The 18527-nt window shown below is 43.2% G+C and overlaps 1 protein-coding gene across 4 annotated transcripts in view; it reads left to right on the top strand.

Moving 5' to 3' along the window:
• Positions 1–18527, top strand: part of Usp7 (ubiquitin specific peptidase 7) — a 69821-nt gene that overhangs the window by 35620 nt on the left and 15674 nt on the right. For 3 of the 4 annotated variants that reach the window (XM_040748109.1, XM_040748110.1, XM_040748111.1), the window contains exons 2-11: positions 2468–2572; positions 7336–7534; positions 9281–9419; positions 10487–10575; positions 11613–11721; positions 12703–12833; positions 13278–13332; positions 14278–14358; positions 14451–14541; positions 17230–17312. In XM_040748109.1, coding sequence (XP_040604043.1) covers positions 2563–2572; positions 7336–7534; positions 9281–9419; positions 10487–10575; positions 11613–11721; positions 12703–12833; positions 13278–13332; positions 14278–14358; positions 14451–14541; positions 17230–17312 — 987 coding nt within the window. In that variant the 5' untranslated portion in view covers positions 2468–2562. Of the gene's footprint in view, positions 1–2467; positions 2573–3283; positions 3459–7335; positions 7535–9280; positions 9420–10486; positions 10576–11612; positions 11722–12702; positions 12834–13277; positions 13333–14277; positions 14359–14450; positions 14542–17229; positions 17313–18527 lie in introns of those variants that run through there. The other variant, XM_040748112.1, reaches the window with a different exon arrangement.

Consider the following 18527-nt stretch of genomic DNA (forward strand, 5'->3'; position numbering starts at 1 on the left):
AATTGAAGAGAATATCTTTAGGGTCTGATACCTCCAAACTTGTGTGTGTAACAGACTGGCCACTGTTACTTAACTTCCTGTGATGCTCCAATAGGAATAGGTTTTTACACACTTGAGACTTGGCAAAGAAAGTGAATTATATACTCTGCCCATTCCAGCACACAACTCTTTGAGCATTTATATAGATCTCACTTCCATATAGCCCTGGCTGACTTAAAACACAGAGATCTACCTGCTGAGATTAAAAGTATATGCCACCATGCCCAATTTACATTTTTGTTTTTGGGGGTATTGACCTTGAACAGATGGCCTATGCTATGGTGTGTGCCTGGAGCTCACAGGACAATTTTGAGAAGTTGATCTTTCCTTCTGCGTTTCAGAGATGAAACTCAGGTTGTGAGGCTTCTGTGGCAAACACTTTAACAAGTGCTGAGCTATTGCACTGACCACAGCCCTCCTGCTTAGAGACAGGTTTGCATGGAAAGTAAGTTGTTTCTGTTTGTATTTTAATAAACTGTATATACAGGGAGGTTATATTGTGTGACCCTTTTAAAATGCTAGGCAACACAATGAATGTGTCAAAGCTTTTTTCCTTTTAGCTCTTATGTTCCTAATTTAGAAAGTTTGGACTGGTTGAAAATCAGCAATGAGGACCTCACCATCTCTCCCTGTGTGTCACACACAGCCTTAGTGTGTTATTCAAAACCTTCTCATTGCTTTGTTACCTGGCACTTGGGTCAAGGTAGAGGTGGGTGATTGTGAGTTCCAGACTAGCCTGAAGACTGATCACCTTTATTTACCACCACTATTCCACCACCTGCCCCAGACAAACCCTTGTGCAAGGGATTGTGGTCTTTAGAGATTAAAGGGCCAGTTTTTAAGTGTTTGTTTTTTAGAAATAGCTTTCTAATTAAAATGTAGGTGGGAATGCCTGTCTCTTGTTATTTTGAGAGTTTTGAGATGTAGAGACAGTGGGGCGTCATTTAATATAGGAGTTGGAGAGTTTTCATGCTCTAACTGGAGGATTGCAGTCTGAGAGCCAAATGAGGAAGAAAAACAAAACAGACAAAAACCGTGTCAGCTCTGTCCGTGGTACTGAACCACTGTGTTGTGCAGCCCCCCACCCCCACCCCAACCCCATCACAGTGACAAGTGAGATTTGGAATTATGAAGGTCTAGCACATAGCTACCTATTCAGAAAAAAACATGCCTCCTGCATGTAATAAGACCCATTTCCTGCTGGGGTATTTCATTTTGCAGGGAAAATCCAAAGCTCCTGGACAACCTGGGGCAGCATTTGTGGAATTGAGCTGCTTCTGCAATCTGTTTTGGAATGTGTGCATGTACTACTTTAACCCCAAGATTAAGCATAATGGTCTGCCATAGTCCCAACATTTAGGAGGTAGAATGATGAGAAACCTAAATGCAACCCACAGTTTCCCTACTCCCATTTTGTTTGCTCATATTTAAACTCAAGAAAATAGTCTATAGGGGTTAAGGTTCTTTCCAATGATGTGTTTTATTCTGTGTGTATGTAGACAGGGTGATATGTATATATGTGGGTATGGGTACCCTCAAAGTTCACAAGACATAATCCCCAGGGACTAAGAGTTACAGGCAGCTGTAAGCTACCGTGTTAGTCTTTGAACTGAACTGAACTTGGGTCCTCTGCGAAAGCAGCGAATGCTCTGGATCTCTGAGCCATCTCTTCATTCCTGGGTTAAGTTTTATTGTTTGTTTTTTTTTTTTCTTCTTCAGTGTTAAGTATGGAATCCAGGAACCTTTGTGCATGCAAGGAAAGACCTATACTCATACCCTAGAGGATTAAGTTTTAATTAGTAGGAAGCTTACTGCAAAATGACTTTCCATATCAATTATGTAAAGGTTCTTAAATCTAAGCCATTATCCATTGCAGAATAAGAGTAAATAAATGCTGCAAAAAAGCATTTTATGTATACAGCATATTTCTTTCATTAATTACAAATGGTGCTGATTATCATGTGATATGGCCAGTATTCATCTGCCTTTTAAGCTTTGAAAAGTTAACTTTTTTTTTTCTGGTTTTGCGAGACAGGGTTTCTTTGTAGCTTTGGAGGCTGTCCTGGAACTCACTTTGTAGACCAGGCTGGCCTCGAACTCACAGAGATCCGCCTGCCTCTGCCTCCCGAGTGCTGGGATTAAAGGTGTGCGCCACCAACGCCCGGCTTGAAAAGTTAACTTTAGTGTTGGTGGTACACACCTTTAATCCCGACAGAGGCAGGCAGATCTCTGAGTTTGAGATCAGTCTGGTCTACAAGAGCTAGTTCCAGGACAGCCTCCAAAGTCACAGAGAAATCCTGCCTCCAAAATCAGAAAGAAAGAAAAAGAAAGAGAAAGAAAGCTTAATGTTATCAAAATGTAACTATATTCTTGTGCATCTAGTCCAGCTGTGAAGATCAACTCATAAGGTTTTTTATTTCACTTAAAGCTGGAGATACAGATGACCCACCAAGAATTACTCAGAACCCTGTCATCAATGGGAACGTAGCTCTGAGTGATGGGCACAGCAATGTGGAGGAGGACATGGAGGATGGTAAGTACTGCTCACTTACTCACAGCTGTGGAGCACTGTCAGAAACACAATCCATGTGTATTTTTTCCTTGAGTACTTTCATGTCTTTAGAGTAGTTTTCAGGAAGTTGAGGGCAATTTAGGATCCTATATTTGTTTTGTGTTTCAAGATCGTGTTTCAAGGTAAGTTGCTTCTCCTCAGCCCAGGCAAGGGGGTTCAAATGCAGAGGTTTGTGGTGAGTGGGTGTCTGCTCATACCCGCAGGTTTCAGCCACTGGCAGCATCCAGGGTGCCAGGGAGACTATTGTCCTTTCCCATCTGTTTGCAGCAAGATGCTTCCAGCATTGGGATTTGGTTTTCCACTGCATCCCACTCTTTAGTGTCTTATCATTCAACTGCAATTGAGAACACTTCCCAGCTCCTGTCAGGTGAAGTTGAGAGCCAAGCCTTGGGCCCTATACTTCCTCCACTCAGTTTTCTCTGTAGCTTCCATGTGGAAAAGCATATGCGTATGTATATGCATGGGCACTTTGTGTCAGGGAACCACTTTTTTCCTTTTGAGAATTCTTGATAATACACCATCTTAAGAGATGTAACATTTGCAAGTCAAAGTCCTGAGAAGGGAGCAGCCAGTAATTGCTTTATGCAGCCCCTGGAATCTTGCAGTGTAATATGAAACCATGTTCTGTACAAGCATGTCCATCAATCCTCATGAGGGTTGTGTCCTTCCCAGGGGAGTAACGGGGCAGTTGAAAGAAACCATCAGGCACGGGCTGCACCACCAGAAGGACTGCTGTTCAGACCTCCTGCCAAAAGTTCAGCCTCCATGCGAAACTGCAGCCGCAGTTGAGAGTTCTCTCACAGTGCGGTTTACCCCTGGCAGCTGGCTGAGGCAATTTCTGAGGAAGGTAAAGAGGCGTGGGCTACACCCCGCTGCTTTGTTCCCCGTGGAGTGCGCTTTCCACTGTAGATGAAGGGCAACGGTGTGGGTGTGGTCTCGTTGGTTATTGGGCGTTTGGTGGTTTCACTTTGGACCCCATAGATGCCAAGAGTGGTTCAGAGAGTGCATTTGGGAAGGTGGCCAGGCAGAGGTGCCAGGTGTGCATTTGGGGTCAATTTGAGTTGTATGAAGAACAGCAGCAAGCTTACCCCATGAGGTCTCCCAGTGCAGTTTGTTTTAAGCAATTCCTCTCTTATTAGGAGTGTCTGGGAGACACAGATGCAGCTATGAGACAGTGGGTTATTCTGTGTAGTAGAGGCCAGTGTTAACCCCCTGAACCCTACCTACTTCCTGCCTGCAGTCAAATAGACAACCATGTGTCTTTGGGGGCCGGGGTGGCCTAGGTTGAGAATCATGGTTAAGAGGTTATGAGTCAGAATTTTCTTACTTTTGGGCAAACAGCACCAAATTCTTCATACTAACTATCGATGTTGTGTCACAAAGACCTGAAAGTAGAAGCCCCCAGTTTTGGGATCTCAGACAAAGCAGAACAGCCCTCTTGGTTTGGAGTTGGAATTGTCTTCAGAGAGGGCACAGGGCCTAAGCCTGTTCACAGCATGGCAAAAGCAGAGTTGGGCTCTGCATCTGGCGCAGAACATAGTGACATTTTCTTTCCAGAGATTGTGAAACACTGATGTAGGTTGTGTCACGTGGTGAGGGCCAGAACCTAGGAAAGGGTGAGTGAGGCCTTTGCATTGTGCAGCCCTCAGCCATCTATGCCTAAGCTGGCTTCTACAGGGGGTTCTTAATGATTCCCCAGACTTTACTTACATCTTTTAAAAGCACATCAGACTAGGACACATGATTGAGAGAACACTGGATTTAGGTCAATTTGTAATCAAATGGTGAGTGACTTCCTGGCCCTTCTAGTAAGAGACATCTCTTATGTAAGAACTTTGGTAGTTCGGCTGTGCAGACATCGATGGAGAACATGTTTAGTTGAGAAAGAGCGTTTTTAAAGTCCTGATAACAGACTAAAGAGAAGGAGAGTTTCAGAGCTACTTTTTCATCGTACCTATTCTTAGTCCCTCAAGTGTGGTTTTTCCTTAGATGACTAAGAGAAGTTTTAGAGCAAACGTGGGTTCTGAAAATACGGTGCTAGATTAAGTTGTAGGTATCTGACAGCTCATTTCATCAGATGTTAAGTGAGGTTTGATAAAACATCACTCCAGCGCTACCATTTGGACAAATTAGTCTCTTCAAAAGCCTGAAATGGCCAGGCTTTAATCCTAGCACTCGGGAGGCAGAAGCAGGCGGATCTCTGTGAGTTAGAGACCAGCCTGGTCTACAAGAGTTAGTTCCAGGATAGCCTCCAAAGCCACAGAGGAACTCTGCCTTGAAAAACAAAAAAACAAAAATAAGCAAACAAACAAAACCCTGAAATGTCCTTTCTTCTTTTGCTTTCTCTATAGAAACGGAAGCCCAGGCCAATCCATTGACATTTGCTCTGGGCAGATAAGATACTAGTGAGCTTCAGGGCAGGCTGTACAGCTACTACTCCACAGTTTCTGGGGCAGGACTGATGCTAGTGGGTTATCAAGAAATCTAGTGTGGTCAAGAGAAAAAGAAGGGTGTAGGTGTGAGCAAAGAGACACAGTCGCGGGGGGGCCAGCTATCTCCATTTGAATGAAAAGGTCAAGTAGAGTTTCCGTGTCCTTTATTCTGATTATCTCTTGTGTGTTAAAAAGACAATAGCAAAAAGCAAAAAGCCTTGGAAATGCTTAATCTCACGCAGATTTTTTTTTTTTGGTTTTTGTTTTGTGTGGGTTTTTTTTTTTTGTTTGTTTGTTTAATATGGAATCCACATACTTCATCCATTCCTGGGCAGAGACTTGTGTCAGTCAGTTTCATGTAATTCCCTCTATAGGAGGGTATCAGCAGGCTTTTAGTGTCAGAGATAGTTCAGATTTCTTTTAGGCTTTTCATTTGTCATTTATAAATTCTCACTTGTCCTATTGATGTGAATACCAGGGCCTTGCCCATGTCAACCATAGGCTCTGCAATTGGATTGTACCCCAGCCCTCAAGTTATTCATAAGAAGTTTCAACTTCCTTAGCCTGTTCTAAGAATGTGCCTTCAGTATAATGCAGAAATCCAGTGTGACATGTAATGAATCAGAAGAATTACGTGTCAGTGTAAATTTCACCACTGTTTCTTTTTACTTAAAATGTGTGGGGTGGAAGAACAAAAATAAAATTACAGTATGCTTCAATTTTTGTGGATACAAAGTGTACTCCTATAGATCTAAATTGCAGAGATAGGCTAGCTGTATTGGCTCCTGTGTCTTGTAGAGTGCACCATCATTGTCCTTGGTGTCTCCATAGATGATGGGCATTAGTGAAGACTCGCTGTCACTTTTGTACTGTGCTTCACATAAGTATGCCTCGGTTTTCTTACTTGAGTAAAGTGGATAATGCTGTTCAGGTGCAATCTATGTCCCTTAAAGTGTGTGGCACACCTTTTCTGCTAAGCCCTTTTAGGTATTGTCACCAACAGAATTCTTCCCCTTCAAGCAGGTGTAGGAATACCCCACTCAGTAGTCTTGGGTCCGTCATCAGCACCCTGTTGCAGCTTCCTGTAGCCACTCTTCTTGTTGTAGTGTTTCTGCTGGGATGTGCAAAGGGGGTGGGGAAAGCAGAGTGAACTCTGACAGACTTTGGTAAAGAATACCCTCTGTGAGGACTGATGGACATGTTTTCTTAAGAACAGACCCAGGTAGTTGCAAACTTCTAGCAACTTTAGTGTATCTAGAAGTAGGTGATCCCACAAATTCATTTTGTGTGCAGTTTGAAGATGGAAGCGTTGTGGGACTGTTGTGATGGCCTTCAGCAATCTGGGTGTGTAAGGGGGCAGGGTATTCTTGTTAATTAACATGCTTCTCATGAGTCTAGACTGACTATGCTCTGGAACCCAGTAGTCAGGGATGCCAATACCTGATTTTGGGGGGGGGTGGTGGACTGACTGGCTTCAGGCCTCTCAAGGTGGCCCTCAGTCCCTACCAGTCAGGGAGCTGTTCCCTCTCCACAGTGAGGCAAGCACAGAAAGTGATGCCTTCAGACTCTTGTGCAGTCTCTTGGTCTTCCATGGCTTTTGTTTGGGTTTACTGATGCTTGTCAGTGACAACTGGCAGAGTTTCTGTGGAAGACTGCATCAACTTACTGGCCAGTGATGGGTAAATGATGCCATTATTTTAGATGATGCGTTTTTGATTAACACACTAAACCCTGACCAGAGGTACCGTAGAGCAGAAACTTTTTTTTTTAATATTGGGAAGAACTTTACGTCTTTAGAAACAAATTGCTACCATAAGGAATGCAGCTTATTAGTTCACAAAAGTTGAAGCTGAGGGGCAGTATTGGCTGTCAACATGTGTTGTGCTCCTAGCACACTGGCTGCCCTTTCCCCTCCTCCTGGGTCTCAGTCCAAGGCTCATATGTTCCCTGTTTCTCTAAGTCCTACTTATATACAGAAATACAAGCCCTTTTCCTTCCATCTTAAGTCTGCCCCCACACTTAATGCCCAGGTTTAGGGGCGAACACTGAAGATGTTCAACCCTTAAACTCTTGGTTCTCTGAGGGAAGGCAGGTGTGTATGAGTGAGACCCTCTGTTAGGAGTCCAGCTGTACAGAAACTGTCCTTACTAGCCTCTTCATAATTGGAAATGACATTCATTTCTCCAGAGGCTTCAGCAGTTGTATTGAGATATTGTAGAGCAGTTTACTGCAGTGTTCATGCGCTTTTGGTTAATGCCCTGGCTCTGTGATTGATGGCATGTTTTCTTGCAGACACCAGTTGGCGCTCCGAGGCAACCTTTCAGTTCACTGTCGAGCGCTTCAGCAGACTGAGTGAGTCGGTCCTTAGCCCTCCGTGTTTTGTGCGAAATCTGCCGTGGAAGATAATGGTGATGCCACGCTTTTATCCAGACAGACCACACCAAAAAAGCGTAGGATTCTTTCTACAGTGCAATGCTGAATCTGACTCCACGTAAGAGTTTAAATGATGCAACTACAAATGCACAGATTTCTGGAAGCCAAATTCCATCATTCTATTTTCAGTTTCTCCGTAACTCTATGCAGTTCCCTTTTCTTTTGCTTTGGGGATGGAACCTAGGGCCTTGCTATATAATCACTACTACTGAGTTAAACCCAGCCCTGGTTCAAAGAGGATACCGTAGGCTTAGTGTGCTAGAGCCCAGCAACCTGGAGAGGCTGGGCCCACTGTGGGCTCTGCTAACCATTGAGTACTCATTCCCTTCTCACCATAAGCAGATAGATGCCTTAAGTGTGGCTGTCAGAGACTGACGGCTCTTCTGTCCTCTGATGGCCTGGGCCTGTGGGCTAGTTGGAAATACAAGTCACAGCATTTAGTGAGGTATTTAAAGAACAGTGTGGATCTGGTCTTTTTAGGGGGAAAGTTTTGGTCGTAACTTTATTGTAAAAGGAGGTTTATGTAAAATTGTCTTAGTACCTGTATTTGGGAAGTGGAGGCAGGAAGTTCAGTTCAAGGCCAGCCTGGATTACATGAGGCCCTGTTAGAGTAACTAAGAAACAAAAATCTTGAAGGTCTTTCCATTGATACAAAAGATGTATCCTGTTCTATGAGTCTTTCAGGTTTGTTCTCAGAAGTTTGTAGCTCTCCTTCAATCTTATCCCTCACTGTCACTGCTAAACTCATGTGTGCCAGGACAGTTAGGAGAGGTTGATGGGGAGGGTGGAGTGTATTGTCCCTTTGTCTATACACTAGGGAGCCTAACCTCCTTCCTGTTCTTAGACCCTGTCTGTCCTATTATGTCACCCCCACCCCCCATTCTTGTGCTTGGGAAACCTAGGGAGTGTGTTCTCCCAAGGATGCCAGCTTTGGCTGTTCTGTAATGCTCCGGGGAAGGATATGGTTTGTTTCCTTCTCCTTTAATGTTTATGAAGTGTCTAGCTAAGCTGCAAGTGGTTCAGTGATAAAGGGTTGTCCTAGTACAAGCAATGGGCTGGTTTTAGGCCTCAGCACTTACCCCTCTGTGTAGTAAGCTTCTTTTTATAGATTAAAGCTTGTCTCTGGTAATAAATCGGTGTCTCAGTTAAACTGCATAAGTGGAAGTCAAGGTGCTACCCTAACTTTTGTGCCCGACCCCTCCTGATACATAGAGCAGGTGTGCAGGAACCCCAAGGCACAGGCTCTACTGAGCAGTGCTGCATTGTGGGGTTGAGCCCAGAGATGCATCTTCCTCCTTTCTTTGTTGTCCATGCTAGCCTTGCGTTCCTAATAATCCTCTTGCCTCAGCTTCCTGAGTGCTAGAGACGATGTGTGTGTGCTATCATACCTTGCTCATCAACTCTTACTCTTGGGTCTATCCCCTATCACAGGGCTTTTGTGTATGCCATGAAACCACTATTGCTGAGTTATACCCCTCGCCTAGCCACAGTTATATAAAGCCTAAAGCTTGTGTTTTATACTTACAGTTAAGCATTTCAGGGATTAAAAGGTAGAATCACAAGCCAGGTAGGTGTCATGGTGCAAAGTCCCTGAGTGCTAGTCCAGCTAGAGTCACATGGTGAGACCCTATTATCACCAAATAATAAAATCATGAGTTAAGACACTGCAGTTGTGTCCTCAAATCTCTCTTCTGTATCCAAGGTAGATTTTTGTGAGCTGGTTTTACTGTTTTGAAAATGTATTACTCGCAGTTTAATATGTCAACTAAGGCTTGGGTGATTCTCTCCCCCTCCCTCCCAATAGGTCGTGGTCCTGTCATGCACAAGCAGTGTTGAAGATAATAAATTACAGGGACGATGACAAATCATTCAGCCGTCGAATCAGTCACTTGTTCTTCCACAAGGAGAACGACTGGGGATTCTCTAATTTTATGGCCTGGAGTGTAAGTGACAAGAGTATTTAGTCTCAATATCCCAACTGTTATTGCTACTCTTGTTCTTTTATTCCTCAAACAATCTTGCTATGTGAATTGAGCAGGTATCTGGAAGTTGATGTGGCCTTCTGGCATTAGGTGTTCAAGGTTGCAACTTACTATCCTGTGTATGTATGGTGTGAAAACTCTGTGTGTGCTTATGTGCAGATACTGAGGGTGGGGACCCATGTGCCATGGTTTGGCACATTTCTGTGGGTTCTGTGGATTGAGCTCAGGTTCACAGGTTCAGGCTTAGATGACAAGTACCTCTACCTACTGTGTTAACTGGCTTTCTCAAGCATGGGATTTTTTTGTTGTTGTTTTTGTTTTCAAAACAGGGTTTCTCTGTAGCTATGACTGTCCTGGGACTCACTTTGTACACCCAGTCTGGCTTCAATTCAGAGATCCACCTGCTTCTGCCTCTCTAGAATTGGGATTAAAGACACATGTCACTTCTGCCTAGCATCAAGTATTAATTTTTAAAATATCTTTAAAAAACTGTGTCTCTGTCTGGGTATATATGGGCATGTGTGTGTGAGAGTACCTACAGAGGCCAGGAGGGGTTAGAATGGTGGGAATTTGTGAGGTGTGGGTACTAGGATCCAAACTCTGGTTCTCATGATAGAGTAGCAAGTCTATTAACCACTGAGCTGTTAGTTTCTTCAGTCCACTGAAGTGTGCACTGTTAATTATACATTGGGAGTCCTTCCTGATAGGCTGGCATTCCTTGGGAAGACACATTACTCTTTAGGACAGGAAGTGCCAGTGGGTGATTCCCTGGTCAGTACATCAGAACCTTACCAGCTCACTCAGGCTTTGGCACTAAATCCTGAACACATCTGCAGAACTCCCAGGGTCTATGCTTAACACAAAATGGACTGCTTCCACACTAGAGCAAAACTGCATTTTTAAAGTAATACTTAATTAAATTCTGAAGTAGTGCTTTGTTGAGTGCAAAGTACAATTACAGTTGTCGTTTTGGAATAAAGTAGATGCCCATATGTTCTAACGTTGAGTTGGATATTTTTATTTTATAGGAAGTGACTGATCCTGAGAAAGGATTTATAGACGACGATAAAGTCACCTTTGAAGTTTTTGTACAGGCAGATGCTCCCCATGGAGTTGCGTAAGTTTTGTACAGTTGGGTATTGCTGTATTGTATTGAGAAGCATTCGCATATGTTTAAGAGGTGCTCAGCCAGTAAGGCCACCCTCAACATTCACTTCATAGCTGCCTGCTTCACACCCTCTAATTTAATGGGTTGATTAGCAGTTACTTTGTTCTCACCAGTGAGTTTTCTGACTGTAATCAGAAAGTAGAGAAGCTGGGGCCCTCAAATGTATGGCCACTGGCTGCTTTTATTTTGAAGAGAGCACAATGAAAACCTGTCACAGGGAAGCAGGGAACATTCTGGGTACTACCTGCTGACAGCTTCATCCCCTTTTTAGGTGTGAGGTTCTAACCTGGACCATTGGCCAGGCTCTGGGACTGCATAGTAGCTGTCTTCCTCACTGACAGTGTTGGTTCATGTGTCTTGTTTGTATGTAGAGAGGGATATTAAATTGGGCGGAGGAAGTAGTAGTGTTGTCCAGTAGGTTTTCTCTGGCTCCATTACCATATGGGTTAAGGATACCAGGGATATAACTCCTCAGACCACCATTTCTACTAAGTAGCCACCCAAATAGCATAATAAAGAGGAAAAGCCCTCAGAGCTTAGGCGTGCATCCTAAAACTTGGGAAAATACATTCCTGTCTTCTTCCTGCAAATGTGTTTCTACAGAATTGGCCCCAGGGGTGGGGCGTTCAGTTGTCGACATGTCAAATATTGAATTCCTAATATGTGTGCAAGACAAGATTGCTCTGAAAAGTCACACCTGATATAAATGTAAAGGGGCGTCCCCAATGTCTTAAGTGATCATCTTTATAAATGGCAGCTGTGCTGGGAACTGTTAGCAGGCAGGTGAATGCTGAAATTGAATAGTCAGTGAAAGGACCTGTATGATGTGAAGTCAGGCCTCAGTGGAACGTGTTCCTTTGCCAGGGTGCTAGAAAACACATGATGGCATAGGGCAGTAACACTCAGCCACACTGAAGGCAGGGTTAGACAGACTAGAAATGAACTGTTGTATGCAGTGGCCCTTCAAGCTTGGACTGATCTTTCAGATGGGACTCAAAGAAGCATACAGGCTATGTGGGCCTAAAGAATCAGGGAGCCACGTGTTACATGAACAGCCTACTGCAGACTTTGTTCTTCACAAATCAACTACGAAAGGTAAACAAAGTGTTCCTGTCTCGGCTCTCTCTCTGCCTTCCGTTCTGTAAGGCATGCCAGAAGAACCAATAAAGAAAGCAGATGTTCCCTTCCCCTTCCCTGGACTGCATCCCTTTCTCCACAGGGAGGCCCTGCCAGGCTGCCTTTAGTCTCTGGCCAGGGGACACCTGCTATTGAAGCTGACTCTCAGCTTTAAATATATAAACACCATAATGATAATTGATCCTAGGACTAATATCTCTACATCTAAATTACATTCCCAGCCTCCCCTCACACCCTCTTACTCATTTACTTTGGCCTCTATATATCTAGTACTGGCTTTCCTGGAGCTGACATACTTGCCAGAGATCTGCGGGCCCACCTGTCTGCTAGAAAGTGCTGGTTTTAAAGATAATGTAACACCACGCCTGGCCCCACACCCACTTTATTTAAGTTGCTTAGGCTGATTTTGTGATCCTCCTGCCTCAGCTTCATAATAGCTGGGATTACCAGGACCAGGTGTGCACCTTATGCTTATATGGATTTGAATCTAATGATGGAGGGCGGTGCTTTGTGATCTGAGGGTTTTCTGCAGGCAGTATGGAGCAGTACAAGGAGAAGATACTTCTAGTTAGGCTCTTTCAGTATCTCATTTGCACGCTTCTGCCCGACAGGTGACTGAGATGGGATTGTGTGAAGTGGTAGCTTGAGTGCCATCTACATTTCATCATCTCTTTTTTGTTCATAAGTAATGGCAAATTTAAATCTGTACTGTCCCCAGGGGCATAAAATGAAGGAGTTTTTTTTGCCTGGTTGGTGAGCAGTAGGTGACTTAATTTTTTTGCATTCTCCTTTGTGTTTTCTAAATTGTCTCTACAGACAATTCGATGGTTTTTCAAACTTGGGCATAGCTAAGAGCCCCTAGCAAATTGCTTTACCCCTTATGATAATAGAAATGATTCTTTTAACTAAAATTAAACACTTCTAAATCAATTCTTTTAGGCTGTGTACATGATGCCAACAGAGGGCGATGATTCATCTAAAAGCGTCCCTTTAGCATTACAAAGAGTGTTCTATGAATTACAGCACAGCGATAAGCCTGTAGGAACAAAAAAGCTCACAAAGTCATTTGGGTATGTATCAGCAATCACCTCCATTCTGCTTTCTATGGAAGGGATGAGAGTGGAGACTTGAGTGACACGGTGAAGTGGGCTTCAGTTCAGGCAGGCTTACAGTCATCCCAGAGTTTGTTTACTGTTTCCTCTTTTAGGAAATAGGCTTTTTTTTTTTTTTTTTTAAAAAGGCGCGCGTGTAGCTTTTAAATGTGTGTATATTTAACTTGTAGATACCACCTCTTATAGATGTTTAGAAAATATTAGTTTTTTTTGCTGACTGCTGGTAAAATTCAACTTAATCTTTGAATCATGACAATCCCCAAGATACTCTTTTACACACCAAAAAAAGCACTGAATTTGATGATAGTGGCTGATTCAATTTAGTTTATAATCTAGATTGCTTAATTGACTCCCTTGAAATAATAGAAATTGAAATATAGATACTTATTTTCTCTTTGAAAGGTGGGAAACTTTAGATAGCTTCATGCAACATGATGTTCAAGAGCTTTGTCGAGTGGTAAGTTTCAAGAGTAACTGTTTGGTACTTAGAGTGAATGTTTGAGGCAATGCTAGAGATCTTTGTAAATAAAAGCCTCACAGCTAATCAGACCATTTACCTTGGATAAGAACTGGTGTTTAGGCCAGAGCAAGGAGTGCTGGGATTCCAGACATGCATCACCGTGCCTGGTTTAGGGCTCATCTAGTTCTTCAACAGTGGGAAAGACTGTGTTACTTAGTAGAAGGCTTCTTGTTGGGGAAGATGGGACAGATGCAGCTGTAAGAAGTGGGTGTTAACTGAGCATTATGCACAGGAGTCACAAAGTAAGGGGCAGCTACATTCAGTCAGGAATCTTCTACACCCACCCCCCCTCTGGGGGCTGCCTCTGTGCTGCTGCCTGTCCCCAAACTCATTAGTCACTAGTACATTCTCATTCCTGGATTGAGGAAAGAAAGACATAGATTCGTGTACACGCAGACGTGGAATGGCTGTTCAAGGTGATTGGCTGGGCAAGGTGTGTTTTCTTTTTTGCAGCACTAGCTGGATTGAATCAGTTCATTAAATATCCATGGACAAACCAGTCAATCCTGTTGACAGGCTCAACCTCATTAATCTCTTGGTGTGGACCAATACGAGTTAAGTTTAGTGATCAATTTACATGCTTTTCCACAGAGGTAAAGGCACTACAGATTACTAATTCATTCCAAAGACTGCATAAAAGGTTAACCCCAACTATTGCATGTAGATTTTTTTTTTGTAAAAGCAACAAAATCCAGCCAAGAAAGATTTGTATGTTTTTTAATAATTGCATGCCAAAGGTAATATTTTTATAGTCTTAGAAATTCTTTGACTGTTGGTACTTCAGAGTAAATTGTTAAATTATGGTGTATTACTCAAGTATAAGGGTGTTTTGTTTGTTTGTTTATTTGGTTTGCTTTTTAATACCCAAACCTTCTCTTTCAGTTGCTTGATAATGTGGAAAATAAGATGAAAGGCACATGTGTAGAAGGCACCATTCCAAAATTATTCAGAGGCAAAATGGTGGTATGTGAACATCAGTCTAAAGAGTGGCTTTGAAAATTATAGAGGTGTAGACTCAATGACCAACGCTGAAGCTGCCTTCTGTTTGATTACAGTCTTACATTCAATGCAAAGAAGTAGACTACCGTTCTGATAGGAGAGAAGATTATTATGATATCCAGCTAAGTATAAAAGGGAAGAAAAACAGTAAGTCTTATCTCCATATTTCATAAGCTTTTAATCATTGTTGCTCTGACTCAGTCATTGTTTTATAATAAGGGATAGATCCTGGGAGTGACAGCATACTAGGTGAATACCTGCTTCTACCCTGTCTAACAATATCAGACTGCCTAGAACCCTCCTGTCCTGCCCAGTACAGCTTGCCCAGTCCCTAGCTCCCCTCAAATCCTCAGAGGAAACCATCCTGAGTTTTCAGGAACTTGGGCCAGCTTTGAGTATGTGTGTTAATGGAAGCATGTAGCTTCATATTCATATCTGCATCATGTGTGTGTCTCATAGGAGTGGTAGTTTGATTATCACTTAGGGACCATTCTAGATCTACAGGCTCAGGCAGTTCATTTTTCTCATTGCATTTTTGACAAGGCTCAAACTCATTTACTTCTTGGTGTGGACCAGTACGAGTTAAGTTTAGTGATCAAGTGTACATGCTTTTCCACAGAGCTAAAAACAATATTAGAAAGTAAGTGTTTTGCCGGGCGTTGGTGGCGCACACCTTTAATCCCAGCACTCGGGAGGCAGAGGCAGGCGGATCTCTGAGTTCGAGGCCAGCATGGTCTACAGAGTGAGTTCCAGGACAGCCTCCAAAGCCACAGAGAAACCTTGTCTCGAAAAACCAAAAAAAAAAAAAAAAAAAGTGTTTAAGTGTTTTATGTCTTTCATTTTAAAACCTGCATACAAATTTAGCTTATACTGTTGTCGGTGTGCTGCTCCAGTGATACAAGTGCGGAATTGTTTCTTGGGTTTGTGAATTTGCAGTAGGCTTAGTTCTAGTTTGTGTTTCCCTCAAGATTGCAGAGCCATCTCCTTTCCCAATCCTTACGGGCAGTTGGATATTCTCTTTGTAAATTGCCCACCTAACCATTGTACCTAGGTTTAGTGTGGGTGGTGGTGGTGATGGCAGCGGCAACATTTAGGACGGGACCTAGAGCCTTGTGCATGCCAGAAAGGTGTTATGTCACTGAGTTCCTACTTTGGTGGATGTTCCTTTGAATAGTTTTTGGTTTTGTTTTTTTAAGAAGTAAGGGATGTGTTTGAAATATATTTGCTCCCTTTTTCAACTCCCCTAGTGCCCATTCTTAACATCTATGGTGCTGTCTGATACACACACACCACACACACAAACATGTTCTGCCAAGATAGATTTTATCATTTATAGGTTTGCTGTGATGTCAATCAGTGATGGAACATTGGCATAGTATAGGCAAGCCCTAGGTTCGTTTCTCTCTTTTTTTTTTTTTTTTTTTAAGACAGGGTTACTCTGCATGCATAGCTTCTGGATCCTGTCCTGGAACTTACTCTGTAGACCAGGCTCACAGAAATGTGCTTACCTCAGGCTCCCGAGTGCTGGGATTAAAAGCATGTGCCACCACCGCCCGTTTTCCTAGGTTTATTTCTTAGCATTACCAAAAGATAACAAAATAGTCCTCTTATAGAGTTGATATAGTTTGTGTAACCCCATTTGTTCTGTCCAGGCCAACCTTGAACTCATAGAAATCCTTCTGCTTTTGCCTTTTGAGTTCTGGGATTAAAGGTGTGCATTGCACCACCATGCCAAGCTTGAAGAGATTTTTTTTTTTTCTTTTTCGAGACAGGGTTTCTCTGTGTTGCTTTGGAGGCTGTCCTGGAACTCACTCTGTAGACCAGGCTGGCCTCGAACTCACAGAGATCCGCCTGCCTCTGCCTCCCAAGTGCTGGGATTAAAGGCATGCGCCACCAACACCCGGCTTGAAGGGATTTTTAATTTCATATTTTGAATGGATTTTTTTTTCTGGGCATAGATTCTACATTGGTAATTGTATTATAGCACTGTCTTCCAGTTGGGGCCCTTGTTGCCATCATTATTAAGCCAGGGTTTATGATGATAGTTCACTCTGTTTTCCCATAGTCTGCATATTTATCTAAGCGTTCTTTCACACCCTATGCTCCCTCCAGCCTCTTGTTGTCTGGTTGGTCTTTGGTGTTGCAGTTCCCATTGTTTTGCCTTCAGCTTCTCTTTTCCTTGGCAGCGTTTCATTCATTGTTAATCCTGGCCCTCCTCTACTCCTTCTCTCAGAAACCTGGTCCCACCACCTGTTGACAGGAGTGTAACTGCTCCCCTTAGGTTGCTCAGTTGTGTTACCCCATCCTGACTGAAGTAGAGGGCCTTTCCCCCAGGGTGCGGCTGGTCTTTTACTCCTAATGTTGCCATTTATTTAATGGCATGTGCTAATTTTAGTGAAATAACTGTATTAGATTTTGCTCTTCTGTGCTTGTCACTATTGTAATTGTGTGTTATCCTACTAGAACAGGTACGTTTGTCAAAACACCAGGGATGACCTCACCCTGACCCATGCTTGTCCATCTGTGTCCTTGATCTCCTGGTTTGGCGACATCACTAGGCTCTTCAGTTCTAGGTCCATTGGTTGTCCATGCTGTCTTAATTACAAAATATCATGCTGCTGTTTTACTGCCTTTGAGAACATCATGAGTGAAGGCAGTGATCTGTGTCACTCCATTCAGTAGATGGTGAAGCTGCTGTTCATAGCTGCAATCACACATTCTACTGGGTGTCTGTCTGAAACACATAATATTCATCATTTATACCAGGACTGACTCTGTTTTGTACTGAGTTTTATTGACCACACCAGTTGACCTATCTTTTTGTTTCTTTTAAAGTATTTGAATCATTTGTGGATTATGTGGCAGTAGAACAACTAGACGGTGACAACAAATATGACGCTGGGGAACATGGCCTGCAGGTAACCTCCTTCCTGTGCTGCTTGCAATCCCTTTACTCAGTCACTGATCAACACTGTGCTGTGCTCTTTTCTGCTTTTGAGATTCGGAGCCTAAAGGCTTTCTCTCTTGAGTGGTCTGCTCAAGTGGGAGGGAGGGTTTGCTTATCACAGGCGGAAGCAGCAGAGTGGTATGAATGTGCTGTGAGACTTGACATTTCCTTCGTTATTTTCCTCATTAGAATGGGCTCCCCTCCCCCATTTTTTTCTAGGTAGGGTTTCTTGGTAGCCCTGGCAGTCCTGGAACTTACTTTGTAGACCAGACTGGCCTCAAACTCAGATCTGCTGCCTCTGCTCCCCTAGCAGATCTTCTGGAACTAAAGACATGTACCACCACACCCAACTCATATATTCATAGATGCCTTGTTCGTCTCTTCTTCCATTGTTTTACTTTCTGAGCATTAGGTTGTTAGGCTTTTAGGGTAAGGAGTACATCCCCTAGGGTGTTGCTCAAAGGGAATCTGAGAATGGAACAAGTGACCTGTCCAAGGTACTGTGAGAGCTGGCTGCTAGTTGCTGGTCAGGCTGTCCAGCTGCATACAATAATGTTGGGTCTTGTTTTCAGGCTTCTAACTGGGCCCTCGCTGGCTCCATGAATTATTAATCAGAGTATATTACTGTGCTTACCAGGCCTGCCAGCTTGTAAGTCATGGTACCACAGCTCTGCTTTGCTGGGTGAGACCACTGAGAATCAGAGGCTTTGCTGCTGTGCTGTGAGGAGTGCTTGAGAAGCATTGTACTCAACTGGCACCCTGGATGATTTAGGGTCTGCTTGTGCAGTAGGAGTGCAGAGTGCTCGCTTGAGTGGGAAGGGATGGAAATGGAAAATGTTCGTTGTTGTTAGTTGTTGGTATATACTAGGTGCCTTTGTCTGTCTTGAGGTAACCCTGTCTTCATCACTCCATATTACAAAGAATGTTGACAAATAGTGTTTCCAGGTTTCTAGTTGAGTGGAGTAGAGTTGGAAGTGAAGACGGGTAGGGTTGAGGTATTGGCGAGAAGTAGGGCTAATCGTTGTGAGCATTGAGCCTGTGCCCCAGTCTTCAGGGAAGAAGGCCATTTAGCTAGAATCCTTCCTGCTTGCAGATGTGTGCTTCCTCTTATCGGTGTTTCCATAGCTAACATACCCTTTCACATAACATTGACCACAGTTTTCTTTTTTTTTTTTTTTTTTTTTTG

Source organism: Mesocricetus auratus, unplaced genomic scaffold (genome assembly GCF_017639785.1).
Source record: "Mesocricetus auratus isolate SY011 unplaced genomic scaffold, BCM_Maur_2.0 Super-Scaffold_100007, whole genome shotgun sequence".
Taxonomy (NCBI): Eukaryota; Metazoa; Chordata; class Mammalia; order Rodentia; family Cricetidae; genus Mesocricetus; species Mesocricetus auratus.